The sequence below is a fragment of the Cucurbita pepo genome, chromosome LG06, assembly GCF_002806865.2.
Source record: "Cucurbita pepo subsp. pepo cultivar mu-cu-16 chromosome LG06, ASM280686v2, whole genome shotgun sequence".
NCBI classification, from domain to species: domain Eukaryota; kingdom Viridiplantae; phylum Streptophyta; class Magnoliopsida; order Cucurbitales; family Cucurbitaceae; genus Cucurbita; species Cucurbita pepo.
This window is the reverse complement of record NC_036643.1, coordinates 10144268-10165058: the sequence shown is the minus strand read 5'-3', so window position 1 is coordinate 10165058 and position 20791 is coordinate 10144268. Positions and strand designations below refer to the sequence as shown.

General features: G+C 40.4%; 3 protein-coding genes across 6 annotated transcripts; 1 reads left to right on the top strand and 2 right to left on the bottom strand.

Annotated features, from left to right (window-relative positions):
- Positions 1-1397: 1397 nt before the first annotated feature.
- LOC111796918 (probable serine/threonine-protein kinase At1g09600) lies at positions 1398-8562 on the bottom strand. 4 transcript variants are annotated; one of them, XM_023679721.1, is made up of 9 exons: positions 8416-8562; positions 7331-7860; positions 5290-5574; positions 4857-5174; positions 4516-4743; positions 3771-3871; positions 3568-3682; positions 2614-2847; positions 1398-1975 (listed from the first exon to the last, which is right to left on the bottom strand). In XM_023679721.1, the coding sequence occupies exons 2-9, from the start codon at positions 7775-7777 to the stop codon at positions 1826-1828; spliced, it is 1878 nt and encodes a 625-aa protein (XP_023535489.1). In that variant the 5' UTR covers positions 7778-7860; positions 8416-8562; the 3' UTR covers positions 1398-1825. The 4 variants fall into 4 exon arrangements, with proteins under 4 accessions (XP_023535489.1, XP_023535490.1, XP_023535491.1 ...); XM_023679722.1 differs by having other exon boundaries at positions 7331-7833; XM_023679723.1 differs by lacking the exon at positions 8416-8562 and adding an exon at positions 8302-8409.
- A 5030-nt stretch (positions 8563-13592) lies between these two features.
- Positions 13593-16679, top strand: LOC111796926 (11-beta-hydroxysteroid dehydrogenase-like 5). Its single transcript, XM_023679738.1, has 6 exons — positions 13593-13900; positions 14816-15008; positions 15083-15168; positions 15749-15880; positions 15954-16118; positions 16191-16679. Exons 1-6 carry the CDS (start codon positions 13718-13720, stop codon positions 16527-16529), a joined length of 1098 nt encoding a protein of 365 aa, XP_023535506.1. The 5' UTR covers positions 13593-13717; the 3' UTR covers positions 16530-16679.
- Positions 16647-20550, bottom strand: LOC111796930. The gene is made up of 3 exons (XM_023679746.1): positions 20017-20550; positions 17821-18081; positions 16647-16949 (listed from the first exon to the last, which is right to left on the bottom strand). Exons 1-3 carry the CDS (start codon positions 20398-20400, stop codon positions 16761-16763), a joined length of 834 nt encoding a protein of 277 aa, XP_023535514.1. The 5' UTR covers positions 20401-20550; the 3' UTR covers positions 16647-16760.
- Between the last annotated feature and the right edge of the window lie 241 nt (positions 20551-20791).

Here is a 20791-nt window from a genome sequence, read left to right as displayed (position 1 = left end):
ATCACTTGTTCTGTAGGTCCTTTCGATCTTGGGGGAATATGGAGGTCTTTGGAAAACGAAAGTAGGAAGGTTACCGTTTTATGGGTAAATTGAGGGCTCTTAAACGTTGTGTTACAAACTCGGAATTGAAAGGTTTTTGGGATGTTAAGATTAAGAAACAAGAGCGTTTTGGAGAGAATTGGCTCAAAGAGAGGGTTGTTGGGTTGGGTCAAGAGGAACATCTCAAGTTGGTTGGGATCTACATTCTTCTCCAAGATCTCACAACTGGAGAACTTTAATTCCACCGGTTGAAACTTTTTTATAAGAGCTGGGAAACCTCTTTCTAACCGCGTTTTAAAACTTTGAGAGAAAGCATTTGAAGGGAAAACCTAAATAAACCAATATCTGATACGATTTTCATTGTCACTTACCAATCAAGAAATGATACCGGACTCTGTCCATTTTTTACACCGTCAATTGCTAACAAGGTGTATATGTTATAGAAGAACAATCGAAAAGGGTCCATGAAGCTAATGTAGTACACGTCGAAGATTCTTGCTTCCAACATGTAGTTCAACAACACTTTATTTCTAGTCGATAAACTCCCGATCCTCTAACATTGATTGAATCATTCATCGTCATATGATAGTTTTTTAAACTTCACAAAATAAGATGTTTTAATCATGTCAGGACAAGATTGTACCATACATGATTGAGTTTAGGGAAGTTTTATTATATTTTTCAATTTTAGAGTATTACTTTTACAATTTTATGTTACAATTAGTTATTGGTCATTACGGTATTGATGGTTATGAGAGTTAAGACAACTTGTTTGGCTTTACTGAGAGGCCTAGATTGTCTGTCCTTGTACGATCTCTCGACCTATCGGGATGCTCGGACTTAAACCAACTCCCCTTTTCCCAACCGGTCATTTTGTGGAAGTGTATTATAGCGAAGAGTTCAAGTATGCACACAAGATAGATAGGCTACCAAATCCTTCCTTTATGCATGTTTGATAAGTAAGAAGATAACAGTCCTTTCGGGAACTGTCCTCGAAAGAAGACAAGAAGCTAAGAGATCAGGTAATGATGAAATGTCCTATGTTTACTGTTTACAAGATGACGAAATGACCTTCTATATAAAGATTTTGGAGATTAAAATAAAAGTTACACACTATGCTTTTTAAGCCCGAGTTTATTATTTTGGAGTCATTCAAGTAGTTTTGATCAAATTATCTTGTGGAATGATTCAAATCACAAATTTAAAAACGAGTTTTCTTTACTTGATCTTGATCATCAAGGCAATCCATTCCAAAACTTTTCCTAGAGTTATGATTCTTAAGCGTTTTGGGGGTTCTTTGATAATTTAGATCTAAACGTTTTGTTCTTCAACAAGATTGTTAAATCAAATTCCAAAAGTTTATTAAGAAAAGGAGGTACTTAAAATTAGGTATTAATTGAAAGATGTTGTCTCATGAAGCCCTTCACTCCCTCTATACACAACAAACCAATTCCCAACACTATGTACTTTGGCAACAACTACACAACTCCTCTGTCCCTGTGGCCTTATCAACAATTAGAAGCTGTTCTGTTCTACTTTTGGGGCAAAATTTTCGTTTTCAAAGAGCTGTAGAATCCCTGGGGTACATGTAATTTCCAATCCTTATTGTTCCTTATATACACAACACTAGCATCAATATTATATTGGTCAAGGTTTTTATGGTTCTTTGCAGACAAAGTTGCAGCAGAGCATTCAGTTTGAGAGCAGGAGAATCTTCAAACCTTTCGTGTTACCGAAGTTAGTCTTTGATCTCGAGAATTATCGGCTTCGGTTCCAAGCTGATCACCTAACTCGTGTTCTTCTCTTTGTCGAGACGTGCCTTTCGAAAAGCCTGCTGGATTTGTCTCTCGTGATCCTTCAACAAGTCTTCAATGGTTCCCCCTGTAGCCACCAACGGTCCTGAGTATTGCATTCTGGTCTTCTTTTGAACACAACCCTACAAATCAAATGTTCATAGTCAGATTCACTAGATCCCTCATCGGTTGGGGAAGAGAACGAACCATTCTTTATAAGAGGGTGGAAACCTTCCCCTAATAGACGCGTTTTAAAAACCTTGAAAATTCGAAAGGGAAAACTCAAAGAAGACAATATCTGCTAGCAGTGGGCTTAAACTGTGTTACAAATGGTATCAGAGCCAGACACCGGGCAATGTACCAGCGAGGAGACTGAGTCCCAAAGGGGGGTGGACAGGAGGCGATGCGCCAGCAAGGACGCTAGGCCCCGAAGGAGAGTAGATTGGAGGGTCACACATCGTTTGTAGAAGGGAACGAGTGCCAACGAGGACGCTGGGCCCCGAAAGGGATGAACTGTGAGATCCCACATCAATTGGAGAGGAAAACGAAAAAGGTCTGGAAACCTCTCCCTAGCAGAGGCATTTTAAAAACCTTGAGGGGAAGCCCGAGAGAGAAAATCCAAAGATGAGAATATCTACTAGGGGTGGACTTAAGACAGTAGAGATTGCATTTCCCATGTATTAAATGATTTTGAGAACTATTTAGTTAAACTTGTTCTATCAAGTCATTGATTTTCTATTAATCATGTGTACCAAGAAGCTGGAACATGTCTAGACACTACCTCTTCCTTCTTGAGAGCAGAGGTTGATAAATCTCCCACTGGCTGATGCATATGAGATTTCTGTGTCTTTAACTCTGCACAATTTCTTGTGGCTCCAGAAGGCTTGGCCCATGAACCTGCAATGCTTGGGTGCACCATAGATGTCGAGTGGCCGTACCTACTCTGCGCAACTCTCGGAGGCTCGCTGTCCTCTTGGGAGGTGTATTTGTTAATCTTTTTCGCGAGTGGGTGTACCTGCAATTTTTGTCAATGAGAAAGGTATGTTTTAAGGTGAATAGTGTTTTTTACAAAAGCATTGTTTTTACATAACATAAACAATGTAACGATCCAAGCCCACCGCTAGCAGATATTGTCCACTTTGGATTTTTCCTTTCGGGCCTTCAAGCTTCCCCTCATTGTGAGATCTCACATCGATTGGAGAGGGAAATAAAACATTCGTTATATAAGGGTGTGGAAATGTCTCCCTAGCAAACGCATTTTAACAACCTTGAGGGGAAGCCCAAAAGGGAAAGATCAAAGAGGACAATATCTTTTAGCAGTGGGCTTGGGCCGTTACAAATGGTATCAGAGCCAGACATCGGGCAATGTGCCAGCGAGGAGGCTAAACCCCGAAGGAGAGTGGGATTGGGGGGTCCCACATTGATTATAGAAGGGAATAAGTGCCAGCAAGGACGCTGGGCCCGAAGGGGGTGGATTGTGAGATTCCACATCCGTTGGAGAGGTGAAAGAAGCATTCTTTATAAGGGTGTGGAAACGTCTCCCTAGCATACGCGTTTCAAAAAACCTCAAGGGGAAGCCCGACAGGGAAAGCCCAAAGAGGACAATACCGGTTAGCGGAGGGCTTGGGTCATTACAAACAAATAGTTATCCACGAGTCTACCCTAAGTGATAGCATATTTTCACAATTTTCATCTCAAACTAATGAACAAATAGTTTCCAATTCTTGACATGTACCTTTATCGTCACATCTCCTTGAGCACTGAATTCAGGAGTAGGAACTACCTTGTTGTCTCTTGAGCCCCTTCTTACAGATTCAGGATGCCATCCCTTAACAGCTTCTGCTTTTCTCCTGAAATTAAGAGAATTGTATGTATATAAGACGGGTTATTAAGTATAACAAAAAAGAAACCACTAGAGAAACAAGCTTAAAACCATACTTCCTTTCTTCTTCATTACGCAGCTTGGCATCAAATTCTTTGCTCGGAGCATACTTTGGTAAGCTTGAGGGGTCACAAGGGAGAGGTTCTGTTCTGAAAAACTGCAAAACCGGATAGCAACATATCATATGGAAGAACACATCAACGAGAAGCACTTTTATTTCAACGAAGAAACCATGCAAAAGTAAACTGAAGATGTTAGGAATCACGACTCTATGTAATGGTATGATATTGTCCACTTTGAACATAAGCTCTCTTGAGTTTGTTTTGGTTTGTTTTGGGCTTCCCCAAAAAGTCTCATACCAATGGAGATGTATTCCTTACTAATAAACCCATGATCATTCCCTAAATTAGCCAACGTGAGACTCCCTCCCAACAATCCTCTCCTCGAACAAAGTACACTACAGAGCCTCCCCTGAGGCCTATAGAGCCCTCGAACAGCCTCCCCTTAAACAAGGCTCGACTCCTTTTCTTGAGTCCTCGAACAAAGTACACCCTTTGTTCGACACTTGAGTCACTTTACATGGCTATGATACCATGTTAGGAATCACGACTCTCCACAATAGTATGATATTGTCCACTTTGAGCATAAGCTCTCATGATTTTGCTTTGGGCTTCTCCAAAAGGCCTCGTATCAATGGACATGTATTCCTTACTTATAAACCCATGATCATTCCCTAAATTAGTCAACGTGAGACTCCCTCCCAACAATCCTCAACAGAAAATAATCCTCAACAGAAAATACCTCACTTCCAAGAGCGGAAGAAGCTGATCCTCTGTGCTCTGGTTCAATAGCAAGAAGCTTATTAATGAGAGCCAGAGCTGAAGAAGGGAAACTTTTGTAAGTATCAGAGAGGCAGCTTTTATAACGGTGTTGTGGTTTGTAGCTGGTTGCATGTGGCAACTTTGTTCTCCGCCAGAATTCCTCAGATGGTGAGCCACAGAGCTTAAAAATCTTGTGGATTTGTTCCACCTGATAAACAATTCAACAACATCCAAGTGACTTTTATGGAACAGGCTATTGTTCTTTCTCATTTTCTTAAAGTTTGCAAGAAATAGAACAGGCTAAAGAGTGGATGATCGAACCTCTGTTCTTCCTGGCATAATAGGTTTTCCAGCAAATAGTTCAGCAACGATACAACCACAGCTCCAGAGATCTATGGCAGGTCCATATTGAGTAGCGCCGAGCAAAAGCTCGGGTGCCCTGTACCACAACGTCACTACCCGACTAGTCAATGGCTGCTTTCGATCAGGATGAAAAGAGGTAGCAAGTCCAAAGTCTGCAATCTTGAGCACACCATTATTGTCAATGAGAAGATTTGAAGCTTTGATATCCCGGTGTAGAATACCCCGACTATGACAGTGTTCGAGTCCATGCAGCAATTGTTGCACGTAACATTTAATCTGCAAGCACAAAATAACACTGCTTTAGATGGCTCAGTTTGAATAAGCATTCATTTTCAAAATGGTTCTAGTTCAAGTCAAAATTTGAAATGCTCAAGAGAAGCAGCGAAGATACTTGAGCCTCCGTAAACTTATGTCCAGGAGCTGCCACAAGACCAGCAAGGTCATGCTCCATGTACTCAAACACAAGGTACAAGTTGCTCGACATTCTGGAAGCGACTAGAGCCTCGAGCTTCATAACATTTGGATGATCCAGTTTGCGCAAAATATAGATTTCCCTAGCCATAAAACGGACACTTTCGGGATCCTTATTTACAAATCTCACTTTTTTCAATGCCACAATTTTACCAGTTTCAAGGTCACGGGCTTTATATACACTGCTGTAAGTTCCCTGTCCAATCTGCATATAGGAAAGAACACAATGGGATTATCAGCACATATTTATGCAAAATGAGATCGAGAGACATGCACAGCAGATGTCTAGACACGAAAAGCCTCAAAGAATCTACCTAAAATCACCTCAGGAAATATGGTACTCAGAATTTACTAGTCCTCTAACTTGGAATTCCTACCTATACTCACCACCCCTGGGGCTGTCATGGGGTTTACTATAAGCTCTCTATGGCCCGCTCCCCCTTGCTTCTTTCCATGGGACTAATAACATTATTGTAACATGTCAATCNCGAAATACAATCATGTTCATGATATTATGAGTACTTATGAACGAAATATAATCATGTTCATGATATTATGAGTACTTATGAACGAAATACAATCATGTTCATGATATTATGAGTACTTATGAACGGAATATAATCATGTTCAGGCTTACTTTACAGCTATAGTTGTATCATGAATAAGAATGTGATCTATAAATCTAGGGTTATACAAGTTATAATGCATCAGCACATACCCCAAGACCATGTATCATGCCATGTGTCACGGTCATGCTCGTCCAAGGCGTGTTGCCCATGGCCGCATGCCCATGACAAGCCCAACTCTGTATGTCTTTTCATATTCTAGTGTTTTACTTTTGTATTTCCAAGAAGTATGACGTTTCAGAAATATCATGTCTAGGCCTGTCTAACATGAAATGTCTCAGAATGTACTATAGAGGGATACAACTAGTTGTCAACTTCTCCCTACCCAAGGTTATATACGGTAAGCCGTTGCTATTTCTCTCTTGCTTGCTTATATAACGTCTCTTTCAAAAATCTCTCTCTGCCCTCGCTTTCTAAAACCTTCTCTTAAAAAGGGCAGAGGCTCGAGCATACGTCGCTCGGCAGTAGGCGACGCAAGAACGAATTGGCTTAGCTCACTTGTCGTTGGAAAGTGAGTGCCGCACAATCATAAGTCCGCTAANTCTAAGCATAACTTGGCTGGTAAAGACATTATATCCTTAATCAAAACGTCATAGGCTCAAATCTCCACGTCACATGTTAATGAACGAAAAAAAGCATCTAGCTATGTAACATACGCACAAGACATTTACCCAACGAAAGAAAGAGAATCGGAATATCAATGTGATATCTCACATCAGTTGGGGAGGAGAAGGAATCATTCTTTATAAGGGTGTGGGAACCTCTCCACTAAAAACCTTGAGGGGAAGCCCAAAAGGGAAAGCCCAAAGCGGACAATATCTGCTAGTGGTGGGTTTGGGCTGTTACAAATGATATCAGAGCCAGACACCAAGCAATATGCGAGCAGAAAGGTAAGCCCCGAAGGAGACGGTGTGCCAGCAATGACACTGGGCCCCGAAGGGGGTGGATTAGAGGGTCCCACATCGACTAGAGAAGGGAACGAGTGCTAGCGAGGACGCTGGGCCTTGAGGAGTGTGGATTGTGAGATCCCACCTCAGTTGGGGAGGAGAACGAAGCATTTTTTATAAAGGGTATGGAAAACCTCTCCCTAACATATGCGTTTTAAAAACCTTGAGGAAAAGCCTAAAAGGGAAAGCCAAAGAGGACAATATCTACCCGAGGCGGGCTTGGGCCATTCCAATCAATGAGAATAAAAAAAACAAGCACTCGACCAACGTGGAGAGACTCATTTCAAGGAAAAATGCATAATGTTCAGAACATTAACTACATTGAAACAATAAAGTCATAGGATTCTAAAGAATTGAAGTAAAAGAGAACATAATAAATGGAACTAACTTTATCCAACTTTTCAAAGGAGTCAACCCGGCGAGGCACCCACCCTTTGATAGCTTCTCCAGCAACAGAAGCTAACCATGAAGGCCATCCAGCCATGACATGTTCAGCTTCAACCGCTTTAGACAAGCTAGCTAACCTAAAAATGTCAGGCCGTTTTCCACCTCCTGAAGCATTATCATCATTTACTTTTGCACCCTTCATGGCTTTATTCACAGATTCATCACCCTCCTTTGCTCGATGAACAGACCCTCCATTACCCTTTCTTTTATGAACAGAACTCCCATTTGCTTTTGATTCCTGCCTTGACAACTGAATCTCTTGCAACATATTCTCTCTTTTTGAGGGAGAAGGAGCAACCAATTGAACCGAAGATTCATCCACATGTTTTTCAGATAATTGACTGCCATCCTCTGGTTCTGAGGAATCTCTTGAGCAAAGGCAGCCCATACTCCCTCAAACGTTTATTCACCACCGTTTTCTACCATTGATAAACCTGCATTTTCCTGGGAAAACCCCAAAGTTTCCCCTCTCTGTCAACACATTTACAACAATTTGCCATCATTTCCAACAATTCGCAGATTGAACCAAACATAAATCAATAACTCTCTACGAATATTTCAGGAAATTCAAATGAAAAAACATATAGGAAGAAAANAAAAAAAAAAAAAAAAAAAAAAAAAAAAAAAAAACCCACCGATTCAAGAAACAACAGAGAAAACTAAAAACCTAGATCAGAAATCCTTTTCCTCGACCAGAAAAAAAAAACGAATTACAAAGATTAATAGACAAGAATTAATATCGCCATCGTTAACGAATGAAGAGAAATGGAAAATAGAAAGAGAAACAAACAGAGAGAAATGGAAAACGGAATCGAGAATAAAGAAACGGAACGTGGATTGGAAAAGGGAGAGAGAGAGAGAGAGAGAGTTGAAGTGGGTAGTGATGAGGCCCTAGAAATGCGAAGAACCAACCATCTTTGGAGATTGACAGAGCTTTTGTTCGGAAGATCAAACCAGAAAATGAATCTGAATAGAAGAAGAGGCGTAGAATTTGGAAATAATACAATAGAAAAAGATTGTTCAAACCTTCCATTGACAGTGATGAACAAGAACAGAACATATTTTTTTTTTCTCTCTGCGGGCGATGCCGCAAGACGTGCATTGCAGTACTGTCGTGCTCGTTGCGCCCCGCCAAATGGCGATTCTTTCAACTCTTTGGGGGAAGTTCTAAAATTCATGTTCTAACTTCCAACTTAATATTAAATATATATATATATATATATATATATATATATATATATATATATTTGCCCTTATTCATTAGAGATGTTTACGGGGCGGGACGGGAACGACCTATGTCATTCATTTCATTCTCTATTGTCGTAAATTTTTATTTATTTATTTTAGCTGAATGGGTGCTCGAGAATTTTTATATGTTATCGTTCTTATAAAAAAAAGTCATTTAAAACAAAAAAAACTTTTTAATGTATTCTTTACATTTTTTTTAATATAACTATTAATCAGTGTTAATTCGTTATTCGAAATTGGAGTTGAATCACTTCTTCATCAATTATTATTTGTTGGTCAAATCACTTAATCGGACAATAGCAGATCCACCGTCAGCAGATATTGTCCTGTCCTCTTTGGACTTTCCCTTTCGGGCTTCCCCTCAAGGCTTTAAAACGCGTCTGGTAGTGTTCTCCTCCCCAACCAATGTGGGACATCACAATTCACCCCCTTCGTGCCCCAGCCTCCTCGTTGGTACTCGTTCCTTTCTCCAATTCGATGTGGGACCCCCACCAAATCCACACTCCTTTGGGGCCAGCGTCCTTACTTGCATACCGCCTCGTGTCTACTCCTTCGAAGAACAGCGAGAAGGTTGGTATATCGTTCGTTGTCTGGCTCTGATACCAATTGTAATGTCCCACATTGGTTGGGGAGGAGAACAAAGCACCCTTTATAAGGGAGAGCAGACGCGTTTTAAAGCCTTGAGGGGAAGCCCGAGAGGGAAAGTCCAAAAATGACAATATTTGCCGATCTGTGTTATTAAAAAAAGTGAATGATTTTTTTTTTCAATTAAAATATTAATAACCCAATTAGCTAGAGAAAAAAAAAATCTAGGTACAACTTGGAAGTGAAATTTAGAAGAAAAAAATTTAATAAATTTATATTTATATTATGCGGGTAGGTCGGAGAATATTTTCAGTCCCCGACCCCATTTATTTAAGGGGGAGAAACCTCTCCCCTCTCCCTCCATTTCCTAGCTAAATGGGGAATGTCTGTTCAAGGCAAGTACAACTTGGAAGTTAAATGAACATCTCTAGTAGTCACTAATAATATTTGTTAAAACCACCGCACGTAAATCGTGAAAGTTGTCTATTCTATTTACAATCATTTACATAATAAAATAAATTACAAAGAAAATGGGAGGAGCTACAAATGGATAAATGATATTTGTCTATAATAAAGAGTCAGATATGGTACGTATGTAAATCGTAATAGAAGACTAAATATCCTCGATCATATAAGTCATATAAGTTATTTGCCTATAATAAATGATCAAATAAGATATTTAGTAATGGAAGGCTAAATATCTTCAATCATATAATATATTTGTCTATAATAGAAGGTTAAATATGATACATATGTTAAACCATAATTCAAGGCTAACACCCCCGCAAGCTGAGTGTCGGATTTGAACGAACGTGAAGCTTGAATCTGCAAAATTTTTGTGAAGATGTTAGCAACCTGGAGATGGGAAGATGCATGTTGTGTGGGCAGTTTGCGAGCGACAACAAGTTCCCGAAAGACATGATAATCTAATTTAACATGTTTGGGCCACTTGTGAGAACGAGATTAGAGCTAAAAAAAAAAAATAATAACACTTTTGTTGTCACATAAGAGTCAGAGCCATTGTGGAATATAAACCTTAAGGTCATGCAAAAGATACCTAAGCCAAAGTTCAACAGCAGTCATAGCAAAAGCTCAATACTCATATTTATACTTGGAACGTGAGATAATAGTAGGTTGCTTCCTAGCACTCTAAGAAACGAGATTTTTACCAAGATAAATTGAATAGTAAAATAACGATTATCGAGACAGCCAGCCCAATCAACATCCAAATAAGCCACTAGTGCACTAGGAACAGTGGATGAACGAAAGGTAAGGCCAAGTGGCGAGAGTGGAATGTTCCCTTAACATAGCAAAAAATACGTTTGACAGCAAGAAAGTGATCTACAATGGGGGCATGAAAAAATCAACCGACAAAATTGATAGTATGGGCAATATCTGGGCGCATAATGGTCAAGTACTGAAGGGCGCCCAATAAGAGATCGATAGAGAGTAGGATCAGAGAAAGAAAAACCATCAACAGTTAGGTGTTTGAGAAACAACCATGGAGTGTGGATTGGTTTGCTTTTGAGCAACTGAGCACGAGTAAGAATATCTCGAGCATATTTTAACTCACTAATAAAGAGACCATTAGGAGTGGGTGAAACTTCAAAACCAAGGAGGTAACTAAGAAAACCCAAATCCTCGGTAGCAAACTCATAATGAAGCTTGCGAGTAAAGCTGTCAAGAAGAGATCGGTTGTTGCCGGTAACAATAATGTCATCAACATAACGAAGCAAATAGATAAGGTTAGATTGTTAATGAAAGACAAAAAGGGACGTGTCAATACGACTACAAGAAAAATCAAGTGTGAGAAGAAATAAGCTGAAACGTTGAAACCAGGCGTGAGGAGCTTACTTTAAGCCATATAGGGTTTTCTTTAATAAATAGACATGAGTGAGAAATTGAGGATCAATATACCCAGAAGGCTGTTCTATATGAACTTAGAGTAATATGTGAACGATGTATAAGGTTGTGTCATAAAGATGATTTAAAGATGAAAACTATAAGGATCTCATGCATTTTGTGTGCACATATACATTGGGTTACTTCCCCATTTATGATAATGTGTACGGACGCATACACTATGATGATGATCATCATCATGCCCCACATGACACGATTACGGATAGCTAGCTCGACTATGATGGGTCTAGAGGGGTGCAAATCTCGTCTGGGGATCCACGCTAGCACGTGTGGATCGTGTATAGGGAAGTACTACACATCCAATTTTGTCCCGACTAGAGACCACCCTTATGATGATTTTAACAATAGGTCCCTAATCATGAGTTGCATGTGTTTGCATTCTCTGACCCCATAGTTGAGTCACTTACTGAGTATTTTAGCTACTTCTATTTTAGGTAAAAGGCAAGATACTCCTATACTGATGTGTCGTGTGCTACTTCTATTTCAGGTAAAATGCAAGATACTCATGTACAACTGATGACAACATCGCAAGTATAGACCATGACATGTACGTAGAATAGTGATATTTCATTTTCTTAGACTTAGGTTAGTATAAGGTATTATTATTTTTAATGTTTTATTTGTTTTATTCGGTATTTCCTTATGCTATTCTAAAAATGCTTTTGAACATGTAAATCTATGACAATGTTTTATGATGAAGTTTTAAATGTTTAATTCCACGTAAGAGTATAGATTATAATTTTTTAGCTGCCTAATTAAATATTAAGTATTTATAATTAAATTTTGATATAATTTTATTAAAATCATTTGTTTGAAAATAATTATTAATATGTACGGCTAAACACACTCGAGACCTAAAATTTAATGTATATTATTTATAATATATTTATTAAAAATTAAAAATTAAATTAAAATTTAAAACGTAAGATTACTTTATTAATAAAATTATTATAATGATATAAGATTTATAAGTATATCTCAGAAAAAGTTTATATAATTTTATTAGAATAATTTATTTGATCAAACGTAAACCTAAACTCAGCTCAAACTCACTGCTAGCAGATGTTGTCCTTTTTAGGCTTCCCTTCGAGATAGCTTACTGCTAGCAAATATTATCCTCTTTGGATTTTCCCTTTCGGGCTTCCATTGTCCTCTTTGACTTTTTCCCCCTCAGGCTTCCCTCAAAATAACCCACCGCTAGCCGATATTGTCCTCTTTGAGTTTTCTCTTTCGACCTTCTCCGTAAGGTAGCTCACCGCTAGCAAGTATTGTCCTCTTTGGCTTTTCCCTTTCGAGCTTCCCTTAAAATAACTACAGGTAGCAGATATCCTTTTGAGTTTTCTCTTTCGGCCTTCCCCTCAAGGTAGCTCACCACTAACAAATATTGTTTTCTTTGAGCTTTCCCTTTCGAGCTTCCTCTCAAGATTTTCAAAACGCGTCTATTAAGGAGAAATTTTCATACCCTTATAAAGAATGTTTCGTTTCCCTCTCCAACCAACGTGGGATCTCACAAAACGACCCATGTTATCCGATTAGTGGCTAACCTCCATCCCAAGTTTAATCAACCTTGATAAAGGACAGAAGGGTGCGAGATATTAATGTGATGGAAAATAGTGAATAACATGTCTCATGCATCACCCAACACACCTTATTTGATCACCTGACATTCAAACAAAACTTTACACCAAAATTATAACAACTAAGTCCACCACTAGCAGATATTATCGGTTTTTCCTTTTGGGTTTCCCCTCAAAGTTTTAAAAACGTGTATGCTAGTGAGAGGTTTTTACATCTTTATAAAAAGAGCTTCATTTCTCTCTCCAATCGATGTGGGATCTCACAGTCCACCTCCTTCAGGGCCTAGTGTCATCATTGGCACTCATTCCACTCTCCAATCGACGTGGGACCCCCCAATAAACCACCTAATGTCTACCCCCTCAGTATTTAGCCTTCTCACGAGCACATCGGCCAGTGCTAATACCATTTGTAACAGCACAAGCTCACCGTTAACAGATATTGTCCTTGTCTTTGGGCTTTCGTTTCTGGGCTTCCTCTCAAAGCTTTGTCCTCCTCTTTGGGCTTTCGTTTCTGGGCTTCCTCTCAAAGATTTTAAAATGCATCTACTAGGGAAAGGTTTCCACACCCTTATAAAAAAATATTTCGTTTCTCTCTCCAACCGACATGAAATCTCACAAACCGACCAATATCGTTAGATTAGTGTCTAGAACTCATTTAGTTTATGGACATCTTTTTGATAGCGATAAGGAGGGAGGGTGCGAGAGATATGGTGCTAATTTCAATCCTTTACATAAAACTCCAAATGAGTCATAGTAGCATCCATTTGTCATAACCCCTCCGCGTGTCCCTCGCCTCGCTCATGCATTTCACCACCTGTTCTGTGCGCCCGCCCGCCCGCCCCCTTCTTCTCTCTCACCTAATCGCCATTTTTACACTCTTTTCTTCATCTCTCTGGTTCAGAGATTATCCAAATACCCTTTACAGAGAAGGGTTTTCATAGTCGGAACACGTTTTGGTTTATGTAACGAAGAAGAAGAAGAAGAAGAAGAAGAAGATGGAGTTGATGAACTCTTTCTTGAATCTGGTGGTGCCGCCGGCGAGTTTGGTGATTCTGGCGTTCTCATGGCCGGCATTGTCCTTCATCAACGCCTGTGAGTGGATTTACAATTCCTTCAATATTGAGAATATGGAAGATAAAGTCGTCATTATCACCGGAGCTTCCTCCGGCATTGGAGAGGTAATTCGCTCGAACCTTTTAGCTTCTTGATCGATGATACATAAACATACACGCTAGAAGGAGGGGTTGAACCTCTGACCTTACGCTCTAACCAACTGAGCTATTAGAAGGGGTTGAGCCTCCGACCATGTGGTTAACAACCACACTCTCTAACCAACTGAGCTATTAGGAGGGGTTGAGCCTCCGACCTTTGGTTAACCACCACACGCTCTAACCAACTGAGCTATTAGGAGGGGTTGGAACCTCCGACCTCGTGGTTAACAGCCAACCCACACGCTCTATCCAACTGAGCTATTAGAAGGAGGGGTTAAACCTCCGATCTTGTGGTTAATAGCCACTCGCTCTAACCAACTGAGCTATAAGAAGGAGGGGTTGAACCTCCGACCTTGTGGTTAACAGCCACAACACACTCTCTAACCAACTAAGCTATTAGGAGAGGTTGAGCCTCCGAACCTTGTGGTTAACAGTCACACGCTCTAACCAACTGAGTTATTAGAAGAATGGGTTGAACCTTTGACCTTGTGGTTAACCGCCACACGCTCTAACCAACTGAGCTATTAGGAGGGGTTGAGCCTCCGAACCTTGTGGTTAACAGTCACACACTCTAACCAACTGAGTTATTAGGAGGAGGGTTTGAACATTTGACCTTGTGGTTAACAGCCACACGCTCTAACCAACTATTAGGAGGGGTTGAACCTCCGACCTTGTGGTTAACAGAAACACGCTCTAACCAACTATTAGGAGGGGTTAAGCCTCCGACCTTGTGATTAACAGCAACACGCTCTAACCAACTATGAGAAGGAGGGGTTGAACCTCCGATCTTTTGGTTAACAGCCACACGCCGAGCTATTTCAGCTTCTTTTGTTAAGTAAATTGGTAGCTGTAGAATTATGAACCAAAATGTTGAAACTGCAGCAAATAGCTTATGAGTATGCGAAAAGGAAGGCGAATCTGATGCTGGTGGCGAGGAGGGAGAACAGGCTAAGAATCATAAGTGAGAATGCGAGGGCAATGGGAGCTAAACGAGTTTTGATCATGGCGGCTGATGTTGTTAAAGAAGATGACTGTCGAAGATTCGTCTCTGAAACTGTTAATATCCTCGGACGAGGTTTCTTTCCGATCTCCCTTTGTTTCGAAGAACTGGATTTATAGTTATTTTATGCAACTCTTGTTCTTGTGCAGTGGATCATCTTGTAAACACGGCTAGTTTGGGACATACATTCTACTTTGAGGAAGTTACCGATACATCGATATTTCCCCATTTGATGGTAAGAACTGTTCAAGGATTGTTGGGAGGGAGTCGATCATGGGTTTATAAGTAAGGAATAATTAAGGAATAATATCTCCATTAGTATATGAGAACTTTTGGGGACACTAAAAGCAAAGCCATGAGAGCTCATGCTCAAAGTGGACAATATCATACCATTCTGGGGTTCGTGATTCTTAATATGGTATTAGAGTCATGCCCTTAACTTAGCCATGTCAATAAAATCTTCAAATGTCGAACAACTACAAAGGGTGTACTTTGTTCGAGGGCTCTAGAGAAAGGAGTCGAGCCTCAATTAAAGGGAGGCTGCTCGAGGGCTCCATAGACTTCAGGGAAGGCTCTATGGTATACTTTGTTCAAGAAGAGGATTGTTGGAGGGGAGTGTCACATCGGCTAAGTAAGGAATACTATCTTCTTTGGTATGAGGCCTTTTGGGGAAACCAAAGGCAAAGCCACGAGAGCTTATGTTCAAAGTGAACAATATCATACCATTGTGGGGAGTCGTGGTTCTAACAAGAACTAGCGGGGGAGTGAAGAACATGAGATGTTTCTATGGCTAATGATAGTATCTCATAGTGCAGGATATCAACTTTTGGGGAAATGTTTATCCAACTTTGGTGGCTCTACCGTATCTTCATCAAAGCAATGGTCGAGTCATTGTTAACGCATCGGTCGAGACCTGGTTACCGTTGCCACGGATGAGCTTATACTCTGTAAGTCTACAGTTCTTCACTAATAGCTTTTCTCAAGCAACAGAAAACTGACTCGATTTTTCGATTATAACAGGCTTCCAAGGCAGCACTGGTGAATTTCTATGAGACATTGAGATTTGAAGTGAAAGACGATGTTGGGATAACAATAGCCACACATGGTTGGATTGGAAGTCAAATGACCAGAGGCAAGTTCATGGTGGAAGATGGTGCAGAAATGCAACGAAAGGAAGAAAGAGAGGTAAACTAAACAGCTCTTTGGTTTGGCCAGCCTTCAAATGAAATGAATGAACGGTTCGTTTTTGTGTTTCAGGTGCATGTAACCGGAGGCCCGGTTGAGGAGTTTGCAAAGTTGATTGTGTCGGGGGCGTGTCGGGGAAATATATACGTTAAGTATCCAAGCTGGTATGATATCTTCCTGCTATACAGGATGTTTGCACCCAACATCCTGAACTGGACGTTCAGGTTGCTACTTTCGGGTAACGGTTCGAGGAGGACATCCCTAGTCGGGACGGGAATGCCCGTATATGAAGCTAGCGGGAGCGGGAGCGGGAGCGGGAGTGGGAGGCTGGTTTTGGAGGGAGCGTCGCCTAGACGACTACTACTTGCCCCTAACTCACCACAAAGCCTACAGGCCCAGAAGCTGGAATGAAATCACAAGTTTTCCTATAGAATGTTGTTAATGAATGTTTTGATCTGATTATCAGTTGAATAAACAGGACGTTTTCGAGTCGAGTTCATCTGTAAACTTCAATAAAAGATGGGCACATTTTTTTGGTTCAACAAAAGCATCTAATTTCTTGGTATGTATATGTATATAGTATACAAGAACAGATATGATGATATATGCGAAGGCAGAAGAAAATATGAACTTACAGTACATCTATTTGAAAGCATCTGAAGCAGAATAAATGAAGTCCAAGAATCCAGTTCCCTTGAGAAGACCCTTCCCAGTTAAGAGCTCAAAATCCAACAACAACAAGAACCCAATCACTGCTGCCTTTCCATTTATCAATTCATTCTTTCCAGTGAAGCCAAACCCTCCAAGATCTTCATCAACCACCATTCTCACCTTGAATGGTTAACACAAGGTAGAAGTTCAAGAACGTCGATATGGACATAATACAAGGTAGAAGTTCAAGAACTGAAGAAAACTATTAGCGAAAAGCAGAATAAGTTCGACTAAACCATGAAGAAAACTATTAGCGAAAAAGCAGAATACGTTCGACTAAACCATTCCATAGTTACCTCGTCGACATGGACATAACACAAGGTAGAAGTTCAAGAACGGAAGAAAACTATCGGCAAAATAACAGAATATATTCGACTAAACAATTCCATAGTTACCTCGTCGACATGAACATAACACAAGGTAGAAGTTCAAGAACTAAAAAAAACTATTAGCGAAAAAGCAGAATACGTTCGACTAAACCATTCCATAATTAACTCGTCGACATGAACATAACACAAGGTAGAAGTTCAAGAACTGAAGAAAACTATCGACAAAAAAACAGAATACGTTCGACTAAACCATTACATAGTTACCTCGTCGACATGGACATAACACGAGGTAGAAGTTCAAGAACTGAAGAAAACTATCGGCAGAAAAAACAGAATACGTTCGACTAAACAATTTCATAGTTACCTCGTCGACATGAACATAACACAAGGAAGAAGTTCAAGAACGGAAGAAAACTATCGACAAAAAAACAGAATACGTTTGACTAAACCATTGCATAGTTACCTCGTCGACATGAACATAACATAAGGGTAGAAGTTCAAGAACGGAAGAAAACTATCGGCAAAAAAACAGAATACGCTCAACTAAACAATTCCATAGTTACCTCGTCGATATGGACATAACACAAGGTAGAAGTTCAAGAACTGAAGAAAACTATCGGCAAAAAAATAGAATACGTTCGACTAAACAATTTCATAGTTACCTCGTCGACATTGACATCGGTAGCAGTTACACCGGGTTGAGCTTTCCCACTGAAGACAATCTCAGCAGATGCATCTGATATCACGTTTCCCCTCATGTTGATATAAATGTTGTTTTCATCAGTTTTTACAGGGTATACAAAAAGCTTCCTTAAGGCTGGTGTGAGGACTCTGAGAACAGGGTTGTTTGGATACCATTCCTTGATTTCTCCAGTTTGGAGGTCAAATGTGCTATCTGTCGTTGGACAGACAATACAGCCATCCTGAGTAGAGAAAGGGCATGATCATTCAATCAAGTGTTCTACATTGCAAGCATTAGAACTTAGTCTAGTTTCAAAAACTGAAATGATGATATATATATATTAAGAACATTGGAGCCCAACAGTCAATTTGAATGAGTGAAAATCAAAGTTTTATCTTGCCAGTCGACGGTGGTAGATGTTAGGAATCACGAACCTCCACAATGGTATGATATTGTCCACTTTGAGCATAAGCTCTCATGGTTTACTTTTGGTTTTCCCAAAAGACCTCGTACCAACGGAGATAGTATTCCTAGCTTATAAATCCATGATCTTCCTCTTAATTAACTGAGGAACTCCCCAACCATAAGGAGTAGAACATTTCCATTCTATCAGGTGTTTAGGTGAAATCGAGCTTGACCCAATTGACTCCTTATCATACCATTGTCAAGGAAGAAGAGGAATCTGTTGTCCATGTTGAGGATTGTTGGGAGGGCGTTCTACATTAGCTAATCAAGGAAATGATCATGAGTTTATAAGCAAGGAATACATCTTTATTGGTATGAGACCTTTTGGAAAAACCAAAAGCAAAGTCACGAGAGCTTATGCTCAAAGTGGACAATATCATACCATTGTGGAGATTTGTGATTCCTAACATGGTATCAGAGTCGTACCCTTAACTTAGCCATGTCAATAGAATTCTCAAATATCGAACAAAGAAATTGGGACCTTCGAAAGTGTAGTCCAAAGTGACTCAAGTGTCGAACAAATGATGTACTTTCTTCGAGGGCTCCAGAGAAATGAGTCGAGCTTCAATTGAGGGGAGGCTGTACAAGGGCTCCATAGGCCTTAGAGGAAGCTTTATGGTGTACTTTGTTCGAGGGGAGGATTGTTGAGGATTGTTGGGAGGGAGTCCCACATGGGCTAATTAAGGGAATGATCATGAATTAAATAAGGAATACATCTCCATTGGGGAGATTGTTATGAGGCCTTTGGGGGAAACCAAAAGCAAATCCATGAGAGCTTATTCTCAAAGTGGACAATATCATACCATTGTGGGGATTCGTGATTCCTAACATGGTATCAGAGTCATGCCCTTGACTTAGTCATGTCAACAGAATCCTCAAATATCGAACAAAGAAATTGAGACCCTCGAAAGTATAGTCAAAAGTGACTCAAGTGTCGAATAAATAGTGTACTTTGTTCGAGGGCTCCCACATTGACTAATTAAGGGAATGGTCATGGGTTTATAAGTAGGGAATACATCTCCCTTCATATAAGGCCTTTTGGGGAAACCAAAAGCAGAGAGCTTAGGCTCAAAGTGGACAATATCATACCATTATGGAGATTCGTGATTCCTAACATGGTATCAGAGTCATGCCCTTAACTTAGTCATGTCAACAGAATCCTCAAATATCGAACAAAGAAATTGGGACCTTCGAAAGTATAGTCAAAAGCGACTCAAGTGTCGAACAAATAGTGTATTTTGTTTGAAGGCTCTAGAGAAAGGAGTCAAGCCTCAATTAAGGAGAGAGACTGTTCAAAGACTCTATATAGGCCTCAGGGAAAGCTCTATGGTACACTTTGTTCGAGAGGAGGATTGTTGAGGATTGTTGGGAGGAAGTCTTGCATTGTCTAATTAAGAAAACGATCCTGGGTTTACAAGTAAGTAATACATCTCCATTGGTACGAGGCCTTTTGGAGAAACCAAAAGCAAAGCCGTGAGAGCTTATACTCAAAGTGGACAATATCATACTATCGTAGAGATTCGTGATTCCTAACTGTCCTAGATACAATAACGAACCTAATCTTCTCTAAATCATGAAAATATGTCCTCCCCAATTGGGAAATCATTATTGTTATTCTCTAGGAATCATATGAAACAAGGGCAGAATTCAGATAATTCTACAATTCTTTGACAGTCACAAGAAAAGAAGAAACAGAGGAAATGAAATTAACCTTAGTGAGTTTGGCATTAAGGAGACCTTCAGTGTAAGCACCTTCAGCAGGGGAACGATTCTCAATAGCAAAAATCCTCTCCTTATACCAAAGAAGCAAAACCGTCTCCCCACCCTGAATAATCACGCGCCGCTCCCCTTTCGGCAGCGCCGACAACGGAACCACGGGCACCCAGTTACCAGACGCCGACGATTCCTCAGCCACCGAGACCTCCGACGCTTTGCACAAGATTTTCCGGGGACCGGATGGAGGAGAGGCGAAAAGGGAACGGCGAAGGGCGGGTTTGAGAATGGGAAGGGCGGCGGTGCATGGGGAGGAGATCGGATGGTTCCGGCGGAAAGGGAGGGCAAAATGGGAAGTGAGGTTAGTGGAATTGACGGCCATTGGGAGGTGGAAGTGGAAGGGGAATGGAGGGGGTGAATGACAGTGAGAGAAGAAGCAGGGGAGGAGAGAGAGAGAGGGATTTAGAGAGAGAAAACGGAGGATTTGCCATAGACCACATGAAATGGATAACGGGAAGGGTCAATGAAAATGGAGCGCCGGTGATCTGAATATGTGTACCAAATTCTTATACGTTGTGTCAATGGTTTCACGTGGCCCCCAAGTTTTGTTGTTCATTCAACGTTAACCCGACAACCCGGACCAACCCAACCCAAACTATAAGAGTTGGTTGAATTAGCATTCCGGATAGGGTTGGGTTTATTTTTCTGAACCCGAATTGAATCGGTTGAAAGAAATGCTTTATCAACCGTGCTCTCTTCTCTACTCCTAGACA